Raw genomic sequence first — 16,805 nt, forward strand, 5'->3', positions numbered from 1 at the left:
CATCAAATATTACTTCCAGTGTTACATTTCTGGCAATGCATTTTAATTGGGATTTTCACAAACTGGTATGTATTTAGAATATAATCAAGAAAGATGACAAGTTCATCTTGGCATTTCAAACAAATGGAATTAGACATGTTTGTACAGATATAGAAGGCAGAACCAGAATCAAAGTATGGATGAAATAGTTTTTGGCTTAATAAGAAGGACATAATTCCAAAATATGACAGCTATCCATAAATGGATTGGGCCTATTTAACATATCCTCTTTTCTGGCTATATTTAAGAATAGGATAGGGGACAACTGGTCTGAGGTATCGTTGGGGGAATTTCCTACTCACAATTCAAGGCTGGTGGCTTCTAAAATCCTGTCAGTTTCCTAGTGCCGACTAAAAAGCCTTCAGTCAAGGATAAGTAGCAGTAAAGTCCCTGATAGAAGGGGCAGTCTAGGTAGATGAACTGAGCTCAATACAAGAATTTCTATGTTCTTTCAGGAAAAACTGATTTTGGACATCAATATGCTTTGGGAAGCAATGTCTGATCAGTGAGTGTAAATGAAGCTATAACTCAGTACACCAAGTGCTATGGACTCAAGCCCTGGAAGGGACCTAAGCCAATGGATACACAATAGCAAATCAAACAAAAATCTTTAGGATTGTACAAGACCCATTTAAAACAACAACAATAATACAAGATGCAAATCAATAGTGAAATGACTGGACTTACTCCCTTCTTCAATTAAGTCCACCTGGGTCTCTTTAATAAGAAGGAAGACATAAGTTCTTCAGAGTTTCAGTGTTTGTCTTCTTTCAAATAGGCATCGAATTCTCAAACACCTAATAAAAAATATTCTGACTATATTTGTTCCCCAAATTCGTGGAGCAGGTCCTATCTATCCCATTAACTCTTTAACTAGCCAAGCCACTTTACTTTTGGAGCTTAGGTTGGCATCTGCAAAGTAGGAAGTAATATCTCACAAGGTCCTTTCCAGCCAGTAATCATAACATTTATAGAGCCACAGTTAGTGTTAGCTGATTTCTGTACATCAGCACTTTACCCAAACATGATCTGAGACTTTGAGTAATCAGTTCATATACACCGTGTTGGTACCATCAAGTAGCTCTGGATTGGAACAGGAACCTGTATGTTTCCTAAGACTGTCCTTCCCATGAATCCCACAGCCCAGGTAAGCTCTCTGTCAGCTTCTTTATAGACTTTGAAGAGGAACAGAATATCGTAGTTATAGCATACGGCACTTCCCCAGTTCGGGATTCCAGATCCCGGGGCTCTGTATCCGTGTCTGAACGTGCCCATCCATATACTTGTTGGGGGAACCAAACCAAGACCAGAAGTGCAGTCACTAACAAAACCCCCAGCACCTGACACCCTCAGCTCGCCAGAACCGGTTCTGTCTCAGAAAAAGAAACTACTCTTGGGGGCCTTGGGAGATGACGCATTTCCGGCGTGCTGCGGAGTCCTGACGCCAAGGTGGCCCCGGAAACGTGGAGGCGGGGCCTGAGGTGGGCGGGCGCTGCTGAGGCTTTGGGTGCAGGCGACGAACTTGTGGCGGGAGCTGAGATCCGGGGCGGGGCTTCCTGCCTCTCGCCGGCTTGTGGGGAAGCGGAGCGGGGCTACCTCGGCCGCTGGAGACGCTGTTGGCAGCTCTCTGAGTTGAGTTCTGTTCGTGGCTGTGGCTTGTGCCCGCTTTTAGCTGCTCTTCTCGCCTCGTTTCTCTTGCTGCTCCGGCCTCGGCAGCGCTCACAGCCCTCGGAGTCGCCACTGGCGCCGCCGCCTGAACCGCAGGCCGCTTTGGGCCGCGGAGCCCATGAGAGCGCGGGCCCAGCCGCCGCATTTGCGGCGTAGCTGTAGACCCGGAACACCCCCAGCCGGCGCGGGCATGGCAGCGGCATGAACGCGGAATCTCCACTGGAGAGGGAGGTGAAGGCGGCGTCGGAGCCCGAGGCGGGAGCCATGCTGGAGAAGCGCGCGGGCGCGCGGGCCGCGAGCGGCAGCTCGGTGAGCGCGGGCTCGGAGTTCGGACGCTTTACTCAGCCCGAAGCCCCAAGCCAGGGGAGGTTGGGCGGCGTCGCGGCCGGAGTCCGGGGACGCCTGATGCGGGGCTGGGGCCTGGGTCGCCTGGGGATGAGGATACACTGATCCTCCGCGTCGGCTCGAGGGACTCTGGCTGTCGGAAAGCCTGTCCTTTTCCGTGTCAGCCAGCCGAATTCATCACTGCTAGGCTTTCCTAGCGCTGCTCATCGCTAGGCAAAAATGTAGGCGACTTGGTTATTGATTCAAAAGACACCCGACGTGGGACCGTGAATATAAGTAATTTGGTTCTTTCAGAGTTCTCCATACACGTGACAGTGGATACTATTTTCATGGTGCACTTTCTGGCTTGAGCCTACTTAGAAGATGTATGGAGAACCTTTAGAACCGGCATTGGGCCCTGGACCGGGAAGCTGGCGGTGGAGGCTGGGCAGCGCCTTCCTGTTCCTTCATGGTTCTCTAGGCGGTCGCAGAAGCGGTTGGTGAGCAGGATTTCAGAGGAAGCTGCCTATCCCAGGGCCCAACTGTAGAGCGTATTCAGGCTAATCTCTTTTAACAGTTTCACGTGAGATTCAGATGGCTTCCGAAGCAGTGGTTTAATTGGCCTGGATTCAGCAGAACAGGCTGTCAGTGGCGCTTAAGTGTCTGACGTTGGAACTCTAAGCATAGTGTCATTTCTCAAAGATATATATATATTTTTTGCTCTATTTAGGACAGGAAATATAGAAACAGTACAATGAATAGAAACTAATGCCAAGGAGACTTTTCCCAAAGAAAATAGAAATTTTAGGGAAATTAAATTATATGCAGTCGGCTTCAGATTTAATTTGCTTTTAAAGAATGCTAAATGATGTTGAAGGCCCCTTCCTGCCCAAGTGTCTTCTTATTTTTGAGAAAAAAAAATTAGGAGTTCTTCATTTCGAAGATAAGATTTCTGGAAAGTGGGAAAGTGTTTTTGGTAGGAGGAGGGAAATTCTATAGAATTGGTTTTTCTCGTTTTGTTTTTGATTACATAAAATGTAGACTTATCTTCCTGCCGACTAAGGGAAACGAAACTGCCAGTTCCTCCTCCTGTCTTTGAATTGATAGACCATAATTACCAGTGGCCAAGCTAGTAACCTGAGAGGTAGACTCCATCCTTTCTCATCCCTTCATCCAATAAGTTAATAAGTCTAGCTAAGTTTACCAGGTAAAGATTTTAGGTTTTTTATCCTTTCTGTATTCCTGTGGTTCAGTTCCTTAGCATTTTTGACCTAGATTTTGACTATCTCTTCAGACCCTTGCTTACTTCATCATCATGCTGCTCTCCACAGTATTGATTAGTGTAATCTAACGTGTAAATATGATCATTACTGCTGTCCTTAAATATTTTCATTGGCTCTCTTTGGCTTATAGGGTAAAAAAAATAACCTGGCAGGTTGAAGCATTAAAGCATAGTGATTAGGTGAGCATGCTTGGAATCCCAGTTCCCACTTTTTATTACCTGTATAACTTTGGGCAAGTTATATAACCTCTCCACATTAATGATAGTGTTTACCTCAGAGAATTGTGAGGGTTACTACAACCTGGCACCTGGTAAGTCCTCAATAAATATTAGCTTTTATTGTTATTATTTCTCAATATTTTAAGCATGAATGATTGGTCAGAACGTATGGTGATCCTTGTCTGATAAAAAGCATTCAGTTCTCTCCCATTTACTAATCTATAGAGGAACTAGACCCCAACCTAAAAGTTAAAGTTGCTGATTTTATATGCTTAGAACAGGAATTTTTGAGGAATGTGTACTCAAAGAAACTGAGACAGTTTATTCCCTGATTGCTTTCCCTGTGAGTTGATGCTAATTTAGGCACAGATTCCTGTCCAGTCTTTCCTTACCTCTTAGGGTGTGTCTAGTCAGTATTGATAAATTGCAGTGAATTCTGACAGTGAGTTTTAGTGCTTGCTCTACTTAGATGACTATAGCATGGGTAGGTAGCAGGGTTCAGCCACTGGTGCTTTTTGTAATGTGTGTTGCCTGGGAAAGTAGTGAATGTCTTTAATCATATATGTTCGTGTCATATGCCAGTACCCCCAAATTATACATCTTTCCTGTTTGCAGTTTCTTTCTAGTATTGCTTCCAGGTGCTACATTCTTTGGCCTCCAAGACTTGACTTCATTTTAATGTGTTGGAATTTCCTTATAGCTTGATTCTAGTGTATTCATGGTTTCAGTTTCGATGCTACTAATAAGCACAAGCAAGACTGCCCACATACAGGGAATCAGCTGAAACTTTTTTCTACCTTGTTTGGCAAAGAGATGTATTGACCTGAATAATAGAGGGAATCACATATTTATTCTAAGAGATGATTGCAATCTAGAAAAGGGAGTTTTGTATAGTAAATAAGTTCTTGTTTTATTGTCCTTTCTTTGCTCTATCCCTTCCTAATTGTGCGTGTACATACACCTTGAAATGTGTCAGAATTATTTGCATTATCATTGAATGCATATCCTTTTGGAATCATTTACCTTTGAGCATCTGAAGAGAATTAAGGATTTTCTGCAAAGAAAACACAACTGAGTTTAGCATACTCTGTATTTCAGAATGTTCATTGACTCCAAAAAGCCAGTACTTAGATACCAGTTAAGATCTCTGATGTAGGGCCTCTCAGGATCAATGCCATTCTGGTGACATTTGATGTGTTTTTAGTTGATTTTCCTCAGACTGTTTCAGAGGGGCTCCTGTAAAGACTAATTTTGATTTATAAGGACAAGAGTATTATATACTTTATAGGCAAAATGGAAATAGTACTCAAGAGCAGCTTGTTACCCCCCAAAAAAGGCTAAAATGACTAGATATGTTTTGTTTGTAAAAAGGTGAAAGAGGGGATTTCCCTGGTGGTCCAGGGGTTAAGACTCCACGCTTCCACTGCAGCAGGGCACGGGTTCCATCCCTGGTCAGGGAACTAAGATCCCACATCCCACGTGTGGCACGGCCAAAAAAAAAAAAAAAAAGTGAGAGTGGACCTAGGGACATTTTAGGGGAATTTTTTTTTTTTTAATTAGCTTTCAATTCTTAACACTGTTAGGAATCAGTATGATCATTTTAGTAATAAAATAGTACTGGACATTAGCACAACCAAACTCTGTTAAGTAAATTATAGCAGATAAAAGAAATGATAAGCATTTGTGAGCGGTTGATCTATCGCAATTTATAAAAGTAAATGCATTGTGCTTTCATAGCAGAAACATTTATATTTCATATTAAGAATTATGCAGATCTCTAGTCAACTTTCAAGCCTTTATCAGAACACAGACGTTGTTACTGCTGTTATGTTGTTCTTAGGCCTAGTATAGGCAGGATTTTGTAAAACTTGCTTCTTAGGATATCTGAGCATCTTTTCCCACTGGTTTTCTTACTAGATTAAGTCTTTGAAGACAGGAACTACAGCTGTGTATCTTTTAATCTAAAATAGTCCTTTAATCTAAAATAGTCTAAAATGAATGTGTGTTAGAGAAGTAAATTAGTCTAGTTTAAACCAGTAATTATGCTTATCAATGAAATTAGCTTGTTGCTTTTATATAAGTTTTGGTTGGACTTATAAAACAGATTGGAGAGTTCTGTTTTATTCTCTGAAGAGTTTGTGTAAGATGGTAATACAGTTGTAGAACTTTATGGTTCTTCAGTTTTTTTGGCTAATGTAGTTCTAGAACAATGTAGATTTTCTGTTTGATTTTCTGTTTCTTTCTGTCAATTTTAGTAAGTTGTATTTTCCTAAGAATTTGTCCACTTCATCTAAAATTTCAAATTAATTGGCATAAAGTTGTTCCTAACAGCCTCTTAGGCTCTTTTTAATTACTGTAGGATCTTTAGTCTATTTTTTTTTTATTGCTGACATTGGTAATTTTTACCTTATCTTTAAAAAATATTCTTTAGGGTCTTCTGGATAAATATTCACGAATTTTTCAAGTGGCATTAATTTCATGTCTTATTTCTGTATTATATGAACTATATCCAGGAAAATGTTCAGTAGTAATTGTAAAAGTGCACAGCCTTCTCTGCATAACAGGAATATATACTTTTTCCACTGTCAAGGATGATGTTAGCTATACAGGTGAGATAAACATGCTTTATTTATTACACTATGGAAGCGTCTTTTTGTTCCTCATTCTCCTTCTTGCTGGTGTTTTCTCTCTCCTTTCCCTGTTCTTTCTCTTTCCTTCCTTCCCTCTCTCCCTCCTTCTAGTGTAGTGTCTCATAGAACCTTCACAAGTGGCTTATGAAATCTGAGATGTGCCCTGGGGAAAGAGGTTGTGGCGTAGCAAGGGCATTGTTATATGAAAATTGGAAGAGAAATTTGTCCTTAGTATCTGTAATCAATTGTAAAAAATAAGAGTTTTTAACCCTGCAAAAAACATCATATTTGTGAAGTTTGGTCAATTTCCTATCTAGATGCCTGACTTTTTTATATGTAGCTTTGTATTTGCTTGTCTTTTAAAAACAGCTTTATTGAAATGTAATTATAAAAACTATATATGTTTACAGTGTACAGATTTGTGTTTTGACACTTGTGAAATCGTTACTGCAATCAACATAGTGAACATATCCATCACCCCTAAAAGTTTCCTTGTGCCTATTTGTACATCCTCTATCCACCTCCACCTTCCCAGGCAAGCATTTATCTACTTTCTGTTACTATATATTAGTTTTAATTTTTTAAAGTTTTATATAAATGGGCTCATACAGAATATATTCTTTTTGGTCTGGCTTTTTTCAACTCAGATAAATTATTTTGAGATTTATTCATGTTGTTGTATAAATCAGTAGTGCATTCCTTTTTGTTGCTGAGTAGTGTTCAGTTGTATGGATGTATCAGTTTGTTTATCCATTCATCCCTTGGTGAACATTTGGTTTATCACCAGTTTTTGGCGGTTACAAATAAAGCGGCGATGAGCATTCATGAACCAGTCTTTGTATGGAGTATACTTTATTTTCTTTTAAGTAAATAAGTGGAATGGCTGGATCATATGGTAGGTGTATTGTTGAACTTTTTAAGAAACTGCCCAGCTGTTTTGAAAATTTTTAAATTTTAATTTTGCATTGGCACTAGCACTATGAGAGTTCATCTACATCCTCATCAACACTTGGTCAGTCAATTTTAGCCCTTCTAGTAGGTCTGTAGTGGTATCTTACCATGCTTTTATTTTGCATCTCCCTATGGCTAATTATGTTCAACATCTTTCCATAAGCTTACTTGCCATTTGTATATCCTCTTGGTGAAGTGTCTGTTCACATCTTTTGCCTATTTATTTGTTGTTGTTGGGTCGTTTATTATCTTATAATTGAGTTTTAAGAGTTCTTTATATATTGGGGTTGTAAGTCTTTTATCAGATATATGTTTGCAAATATTTTCTTCTCAGCAGAAGTTTTAATGAAATTTAATTTTATCAATATGCTCTTTAGGGATTGTGTTTTTGGTTTCATATCCAAGAAATCCTAACTCAGTATCACAATAATTTCCTTTTATATTTTTAGAATTTTTAAAAATTTTACAATTAGGTTTATGACCCATTTTGAATTAATTTTTTATATGGTGTACAGTATCAGTGGCAGTTCTTTTTTTGCATATGGTAACGTGAATTGTTGCCTCTTCTGTTGAAAAGACTTATTCACTGAATTGCCTTTGCACCTTTGTCAAAATTCAGTTATCCATGTATGTGTCAGTCTATTCTGGATTCTTTATTTTGTTTCATTGATCTGTTTGTTTATCTTTACATCAGTACCATTCAGTCGCTATTACTGGAGATTCATAGTAAGATTTGGAACGAATAGAGTTTGTCCTACAACCTTGTTCTTCGCTTTTAAAACTGTTTTGGCTATTCTGGGTCCTTTGCATTTTAGAATTATAGAATCAGCTTGTCAATTTCTACAAAAAAGCCCGCTGATATTTTCATTGGGCTTTTGTTGATCCAGAAGATCAGTTTAGGAAGAATTGAAAACAGTATAGTCTTCTGATCCATAAATGAAGTATTTCTCCATTTATTTTAGATCTTTAACTTCTTTCAACTGTGCTTTATAAGTTTCAACAGGTCTTTTGTGTCATTTGTCACATTTTCCCTATATCACACGTTTTAGGTGCTATTGAACATGTAAATGTAATATAAATGTAAATTATTAAGAAATTTTAAATTCACAACTGTTTGTTGCCAATATATAGAAATACAGTTGATTTAAGAAAAAATTTAAATTGTGATATAATGTACAAAATTGTAAATTGTAACAAAATTTACAATTTAATTATTTTTATGTGTTTAGTTCAGTAGTGTTAAGTATATTCACATTGTTGTGCAACCAATCTCCAGAACTTTTTCATCTTCTAAAACTGAAACTCTATATCCATTAAAGAGCAACTTCCCATTTACTCCAGCTCCTGGTAACCACCATTCTGCCTTCAGTTTCTGAGTATTGACTACTCTAGATACCTCATATAAGTGGAGTCATATACATAATTTGTCATTTTCTGACTGGCTTATTTCACTTAGCATAATGTCCTCAAGACATGTTGTCTTCAAGATTGTTGAAGGCATGTATGGCATGTGTCAGGATTTCCATTTTTTTTTAAAAAAATAAATTATTTATTTATTTATTTTTGGCTGCGTCAGGTCCTTGTTGCTCCGCGCTTTTGGCTGCGTTGGGTCCTCATTTCTGCTCACGGGCTTTCTTTAGTTGAGGCAAGTGGGGGCTACTCTTCTTTGCGGTGCATGGCTTCTCATTACTGTGACTTCTCTTGTTGCAGAGCACGGGCTCTAGGCACGCGGTATTCAGTAGTTGTGGCACACAAGCTCTAGAGTGCAGACTCAGTAGTTGTGGTGCATGGGCTTAGTTGCTCCGCGGCATGTGGGATCTTCTTGGACCAGGGCTCGAACCCATGTCCCCTGTGTTGGCAGGTGGATTCTTAACCACTGTGCCACCACGGAAGGCGTTTCCTTCCTTTAAGGCTGAATAATATTCCATTTTCTGTATGTGCCACATTTTCTCTGTTTATCTTTTGATGAGCATTTAGGTTGTTTCTATCTTTTGGCTATTGTGAATAATGCCACTGAACATGAATGTACAAATATTGGGTTGACCAAAATGTTAACATATTATGGAAAAACCCGAACGAACTTTTTTGCCAACCCAATATTTCTTTGAGATCCAACTTTCAGTTCTTTTGCATATCTACCCAGAAGTGGAATTGCTAGATCATTGGATAATTCTATTTTTATTTATTTATTTATTTTTGGCAGTACGCGGGCCTCTCACTGTTGTGGCCTCTCCCGTTGCAGAGCACAGGCTCCGGACGCGCAGGCTCAGCGGCCATGGCTCACGGGCCCAGCCGCTCTGCAGCACGCGGGATCCTCCCGAGCTGGGGCATGAACCCGTGTCCCCTGCATCGGCAGGCGGACTCTCAACCACTGCGCCACCAGGGAAGCCCTATTTTTAATTTTTTAAGGAACCATTATACTGTTTCCCATAGTGGCTGCACCATTTTACATTCCCACCAACAGTGCACAAGGGTTCTAGTTTCTCAGGTGGAGAAACTCCTCATCAACACTTGTCATTTTCTTTCTTTCTTTTTTTTTTTACAATACAGAATACAGTTAACTTTTATTTTTTTAATAAATTTATTTATTTTATTTATTTTTGACTGCATTGGGTCTTTGTTGCTGCACATGGGCCTTCTCCACTTGTGGTGAGCAGGGGCTACTCTCCATTGCAGTGTGTGGGCCCCTCACTGCGATGGCCTCTCCTGTTGCGGAGCACGGGCTCTAGGCACGTGGGCTTCAGTAGTTGTGGTGCATGGGCTTAGTTGCTCCACGGCATGTGGGATCTTCCTGGACCAGAGCTCGAACCCGTGTCCCCTGCATTGGCAGGAGGATTCTTAACCGCTGTGCCACCAGGGAAGCCCAACACTTGTCATTTCTGTTTTGTTTTTGTTGTGGATAGTAGCCATCCTGATGTGTATGAAGTGATATCTCATTTTGATTTTGCATTTTCCTAATGATTAGCATGTTGAACACCTTCTCATATGCTTGTTTGGCCATTTGTATATTTTCATTAGAGAAATGTATATTCAAGTCCTTTGCCCATTTTGAATTGGATTATTTGGATTAACTCCTTATCAGATACATGTTTTGCAGATATTTTCTCCATAGGTTGCCTTTTCACTCTGTTGATTCTGTCCGTTGATGCACAAGTTTTAAATTTTTATAAAGTCCAGTTTATCTATTTTTACTTTTGTTGCCTGTGTGTTTTGGTGTCATTGCCAAGAAATCATTGTCAAATCTAATGTTGTGAAGCTTTTCCCCTATGTTGTCATCTAAGAGTTTTAGAGTTTTAGGTCTTATGTTTAGGTCTATTTTTTTTCCCCGCTAATCCCAAACTCCTAATTTATCCCTCCCCATAAGTCTTTGGTTTATTTTAAAAGTTTGTAATTTTGTTGAAGCTCGATATATGTTGTTTCTTTTGTTGCTTGTCATTTTGGAGTCATGTCTAAGAATCCATTACTAAATCTAAGATTTATCTCTGTGTTTTCTTCTAGGAGTTTTATGGCTTTTAGCTTAGTTCATTCATCTGTTTTGAGTTAATTTTTGTGTGTGGTGTGAGGTAGGGTTCCACCTTCATTCTTTATATGTGGAAATTGAGTTGTCTTAGCATCATTTGTTGGAGAGACTGTTCTTTGCTCATTGATTGAATGGGTTTGGCACTGTTGGCAAAAATCAGTTGGACATAGATATATGGATTTCTTTGTGGGCTTTCAGTTTTATTCAGTTGGTATATATGATAGACTCTCTCTTGCTTCTATGTCGACAAGTCGCTGGTGTTTACTGTGTACTGTGATCCTTGAGTTGGGGGTTATGTGGGGGACAAAGGGAGTAGCTTTCAACCTTATCTTTTTCCAGTTGGCAGCAGATGACCTGATTGACAAAAGCCAGATGTCCTAGTTCATCTGAACTTTTCAGGTCATGTTGAGAAAGCAGGTGAAGGGGTTGGTGAAGATTGTCCTTTGCCTAGATACACACTATCCAGGCCAGACTTCTTAGTGTGGGTAAGGGATAGGTGGGTAAGTAAAGGTCTGTGCTTTACTTTGCCTGAGACTCCTATTACCACTTAACTCAGGTTACTGCAGTCCAGGCTACCTACCATATGTATGTGCTGATTCTATTTGTGGAGAAATTTGGGCTCTCTAAGAAAGGCATTGTAAGTAATACAAGTGGTTAGTAGCACATACTCTGGAGGTATGTGACTCCCTGGATGTAATACCAGCTTTGCCACTTACTAATCACTTGAATCAGGCAAGTACTTAAGCTCTGTGCATCTGAGTTTTGTCATCTATAAAGTGGGGATAATAATAGTTCCTGTGTCAAAAGATTGTAGTTAGGATAAAATGATAGTAATGTGCTTTGATCAGGGCTTGGCATGGTGTCTATTGCTGCTGCTGTAAAAGGATAATTTTTGCCTGTGTGTATCTCAGAATCCTTTGTAATAGACTGTCCCTGACCTGTGTCCTTGTCCTTCAGAGTGTTTATTTCCATTTAAAATTTTACATTTCATGAAGTGGGAGCCGGGATAGTTTCTTCTATTGCTGCCATTGTTCCCAGCATCTAGCTGACATATAGTAGAGCTCAACAAATATGTGTTGAATGAATTGATCCCTTGGAGTTGAATTTTTTTTTTTTTTTGGGCTGCGCCACATAGCTTGCGGGATCTTAATTCCCAGACTAGGGATTGAACCCGGGCCACGGCAGTGAAAGCGCCAAGTCCTAACCACAGGACCACCAGGGAACGCCCTGGAGTTGAATATTTTTATTGTTAAAGAATGTTGATAGAAATAGGAATATTTACAAAGACAGTTCTTGGGATCTTAGTTTGCTTTAAGTTGGTTGGTAGTTGATAAATTAAGTTTGAAAACTTGAGTGAGGGAAAAGCAGTTCTTTTACAAATATTTAATGAATGCTTGGTAGCCATGTCATTTATTCAACTATTTAATGTGAGACTGACAAAATTTTTTTTTTTTTTTTGCGGTACGCGGGCCTCTCACTGTTGTGGCCTCTCCCGTTGTGGAGCACAGGCTCCAGACGCGCAGGCTTAGCGGCCATGGCTCACGGGTCCAGCCGCTCCGTGGTATGTGGGATCCTCCCAGACCGGGGCACGAACCTGTGTCCCCTGCATCGGCAGGTGAACTCTCAACCACTGCGCCACCAGGAAAGCCCGAGACTGACAATTTTTTTTAAAGTTTTGTGAAAAAGTCATTTCATCTGGAGAAATAAGCAGTAAAATTGTTTTTCTGACTTGCATTCCAATATTATTAGGTAGGAGGAAGAAAAGCAAAGCCTTTAGGTATAGTCATTTATTTGCTTTTTAAAACCATTTGTGTTCTCCTCGTGTTTATATTTAAAAGCTTTCTAATAAAAAATTTATTTTTGATGGAGCATTTTACTAACCAGGTATATATGATATAAGCAGAAAGTACCATAAGTATGAATTATTAAAATATTGAGGGCTAATAGTGAAACATACTTTTCCTACATGTCTTTTATAGTAAAGCAGAGATGACTGACTGAATCTTGTGGCAGTACTTTCCAACTATGGAGTACCAATTTTCAATTAGAATGTATTTTAAAATAATTTTTTTTTTCTGTCCAGAAGTATGACGGAGCCAACAGTTTACATAGTTATAGACTTGGTTCCTTAAAATATCAAACTCAAATATTTCATTTTAACGTTGTGCATGACATAATGTATTTGATAAAGAGATTTATTATTGTACATAAGAAATCCAGGAATAGTGTGCTTAGCTTAGCAGTGTAATATCACCAAGGACCTGGTGGGCTCATTACATACATAAGCTTCACTCTTCTCAATATGTTGGCTTTTGGTCTTTAGGATTGATCCCTTGTGGTCTCTTAAGTTCAAGTGCATTTTAACAACCCTGCATTAGTCCTGCCACCCCAACATTTACTGTTTTTGACATTCTATTTTACATCTTTTTGTTTTGCGTATCCCTTAACTGCTTATTGCAGATATAGATGATTTTCCTACTTCTTTCTTTACACTTTCCCTACTAGCTTTATACATGGCTGATTTATTACCTTTACTGTATATTTGCCTTTACCAATGAGATTTTTCCTTTTATAATTTTCATGTTTCTAGTTGTGGCCCTTTTCTTTTTTTTTTCCGCTTAGAAAAGTTCCTTTTAACATTTCTTGTAAAGTTGGTTTGATGGTGCTGAACTCTTAGCTTGCTTGTCTGTGAAACTTTTGATCTCTCCATCAAATCTGAATGAAATTCTTTGTTGTAGGTTTACCCCTTTCATCACTTTAAATATCATGTCCCTCCCTTCTGGTCTGCTGAGTTTATGCTGAAAAGTCATCTGATATTCATGGGAATTCCCTTGAATGTAACTTGTTGCTTTTATTCTCTCTTTATCTTTTATTTTTGCCATTTTAATTACTGTTTATCTTGGTGTGGTTCTCTTTGAGTTGATCCTGTTTGGGATGTTTGTGATTCCTGGACCTGGAGGTCTGTGTTTCCTTTCCCCAGTTAAGGAAATTTTCAGCTATTATGTCTTAAAATATGTTTTCTCTCTCTTCTCCTTCTGGGACCCCTATAATGCAAATGTAGTATGCTTGATGTTGTTCTAAAGGTCTCTTAGGCTGTCCTCCTTTCTTTTTTTTCCTTTTGTCTGTTCTGCTACAGTGATTTCTACTCCGTCTTCCAGCTTGCTGATCCATTCCCTTGTATCATTCAGTTTGTTGTTGATTCCTTCTAGTGTATTTTTCATTTCACTTATTGTATTCTTTGTCTCTGTTTGGTTCTTCTTTATATTTGCTTGTTATATGTATTATATACGCACAAAAGCTTAACTCTTTGTTAAACACGAGTTTTTAACTGTAATGGAGTCCAACATAACTTTTTCTTGCATGGATGGTGACAATAGTGTTGTGTATACAAACTCATCATGAAACTAAGGGACCTAATTTTGGGGTCTATGATCTGTTTTGAGTTACTTGTTTTTTAGTGTAGCAATATATACATAACATAAAATTTATCATCTTAGACATTTTTAAGTTCATAGTTCAGTGGCATTTAAGTATATTAAAATTGTTGTGCAACCATTACCATTGTCCGTCTCCAGAACTTTTCATTATCCCAAACTGAATTTGGTACCCATTAAACTATAACTCCCCAATTCCCTCTCCTCCCAGCCCCTGGCAACCACCATCTACAATCTATCTCTATGAGTCTGACTACTCTAGGTACCTCGTATAAATTGAATTATACAGCAACTGTCCTTTTATGACTGGCTTATTTCACTTAGCATATTGTCTTCAAGGTTTACCTGTGTTGTAACATGTCAGAATGTCCTGTCTTTTGTACTGCTGAAAACTATTCCCTTGCATGCATATACCATATTTTGTTCATACATTCTCCACCAATGGACACTTGGGTGGCTTCTACCTTTTGGCTGTTGTGAATAATGCTGCTGTGAACGTGGGTGTAGATACCTCTTGGAGACCCTGCATTCAATTCTTTTGGGTATATACCCAAAAGCAGAATTGCTGGACCTCTAGGTAATTCTATTTTTAATTTTTTTTTAGGAACCTCATACTGTTTTTCACAGTGGTTGTAGCATATTACATTCCCATTAACGGTGCACCAGGGTTCCAGTTTCTCTAAATCTTTGTCAACATTTGTTTTTTCTGGTTTTAATTTTTTTTTTTAGTCATGGCCATCCTAATGAGCACAGGTAATATCTCATTTTGCTTTTGATTTTCATTTCCCTAATGCTTAGTGATGTTCAGCGTCTTTTCATGTATTTATTTGTTCTTTGCCCAATTTTTTTTTTTGTCCTTGAGTTGTAGGACTTTTAAAAACTATACTCTGTATGTTAATTTCTTATCAGATATGTGATTTGCAAATGTTTTCTTCTATGCGTTGTCTTTTCACTCTGTTGGTAATGTCCTTTAATGCACAAAAGCTTTCTATTTTGATCAAGTCCAATTTACCTATTTTTTTATTTTGTTGCTTTTTCTTTTGGTGTTATATCCAAGAAATCGTTGCCAAGTCCAGTGTCATGAAGCTTTTCCCCTGTGTTGTCATCTAAGAGTTTTATCTCTTATGTTCAGGGCTTTAATCCATTCTGAGTTAATTTTTTGTGCATGATGTAAGGTAGAAAAGGTCTACATGTGAATATCCAACTTCCCCAGCACGTTTGTTGAAGAGACTGTCCTTTCTCCATTAAATGGCCTTAGCACCCTTGTTGCAAATGATTTGACCATAATTATGCAAGTGTTCATTTCTGGATTCTATTATACTCCTTAGGTCTATATGTCTGTCTTTATGCCAGTACCACACTGTTTTGATTAGCTTTGTACTATGTTTTGAAATCAGGAAGTGTGAGAACTACAGTTTTGTTCTTCTTTTTCAAGATTGTTTTGGCTATTCAGGATTCCTTGAGATTCCATGTAAGATCATGATATCCTCAAACAAATAATTTTACTTCTTCCTTTCCAGTTTGGATGTCTTTTATTTCTTTTTTTCCCTAATTAGTCTGGCTAGAACTTCCACTACTGTGTTGAATAGAAACTGTGAAAGCGGGCATCTTTTTCTTCTTCCTGGTCTTAGAGGAAAAGTTTTTTCAGCCATTGACTATTTTGACATTAGGTGTGGATTTTTCATATGTGGCCTTTATTATATTGAGATAAGATAATTTCCTTCAATGCTAGTTTTTTGGAACTTTTTTTTTTATCATACAAGGGTGTTAATTTTCTCAAATGCTTTTTCTGCATCAGTTGAGATGGAGCATGTGGGTTTTCTCCCCCCCTTCATTTTAATGTGGTGTATTCCATTGGTTGATTTTTATATGTGAACTATTCTTAACATTCCACGAATAAATCTCACTTGGTCATGGTGTATAACCCTTTTCATATACTGCTGCATTTGGTTTGCTGGCGTATTGTTAAGGACTGCTGCATCAACAGCATAAGGAAAATTAGTCTCTAGTTGTCTTTTCTGGTAGGATCTTTGTCTGGCTTTATACAGGTAATGCTGTTTTCATAGAGAATGTTGATAAAATGTGGTCAGTTGTGAGAAGAGTTTGAGAGGGACTGGTGTTCTTTAAATGTTTGCTTTAAAGTGAAGCCATCAGGTTCAGGGCTTTTCTTTGTCAGGAGGTTTTTGATCACTGATTCAATCTCTTTATTAGTTCTAGGTCTGTTCATATGTTCTGCTTCTTTATGATTCAGCTTTAGTAGATTCCTAGGAATTTGTCTCTTCCATCCAGTTAATCCAATTTATTGGCTTACACATGTCCAAGTACTGCCTTATAACCTTTCTTTCATTTCTGATTTTAGCAATTTAAGTCTTCCTCTATTTTTTTTGGTTTTCCAAAGATTTGTCAATTTTTTCATATTTTCATAAATATCAACTTGATTTTGTTGATTTTCTGTGTTGCTTTTCTGTATTGCATTTATTTCTGCTTTAATATACTGTTTCCTTTTTCTTGCTTTGTGTTTAGTTTTCTCTTTTCTAGTTTCTTACAGGGAAAAGTTAGATTGTTGATATCAGATCTTCTGTAATAATCAGGCATTTACAGCTGTAAGTTTCTCTCTAAGCACTGCTTTAGCTGCATTTAACAAGCTTTGATATGCTGTGTTTTCCTTTTCCTTCATCTGAAAGTTTTGTAACTTTCTGTGTGATTTCTTTTTTGACACATGGCTATTTAGGAGTATG

At 38.3% G+C, this 16,805-nt stretch overlaps 1 protein-coding gene across 2 annotated transcripts in view; it reads left to right on the plus strand.

Moving 5' to 3' along the window:
- Nucleotides 1-1,630: 1,630 nt before the first annotated feature.
- Nucleotides 1,631-16,805, plus strand: part of MFSD14B (major facilitator superfamily domain containing 14B) — a 72,939-nt gene continuing 57,764 nt past the window's right edge. For both annotated transcript variants that reach the window (XR_003790758.1, XM_029202412.1), the window contains exon 1: nucleotides 1,631-2,016. Coding sequence is in view for 1 of the 2 variants with exons in the window: in XM_029202412.1 (XP_029058245.1) it covers nucleotides 1,909-2,016 (108 nt within the window). In the remaining variant the exon portion in view is untranslated. The remainder of the gene's footprint in view (nucleotides 2,017-16,805) is intronic.

This window comes from Monodon monoceros, unplaced genomic scaffold (assembly GCF_005190385.1).
Source record: "Monodon monoceros isolate NGI ecotype Baffin Bay Population unplaced genomic scaffold, NGI_Narwhal_1 Super_Scaffold_5, whole genome shotgun sequence".
Lineage (NCBI taxonomy): Eukaryota > Metazoa > Chordata > Mammalia > Artiodactyla > Monodontidae > Monodon > Monodon monoceros.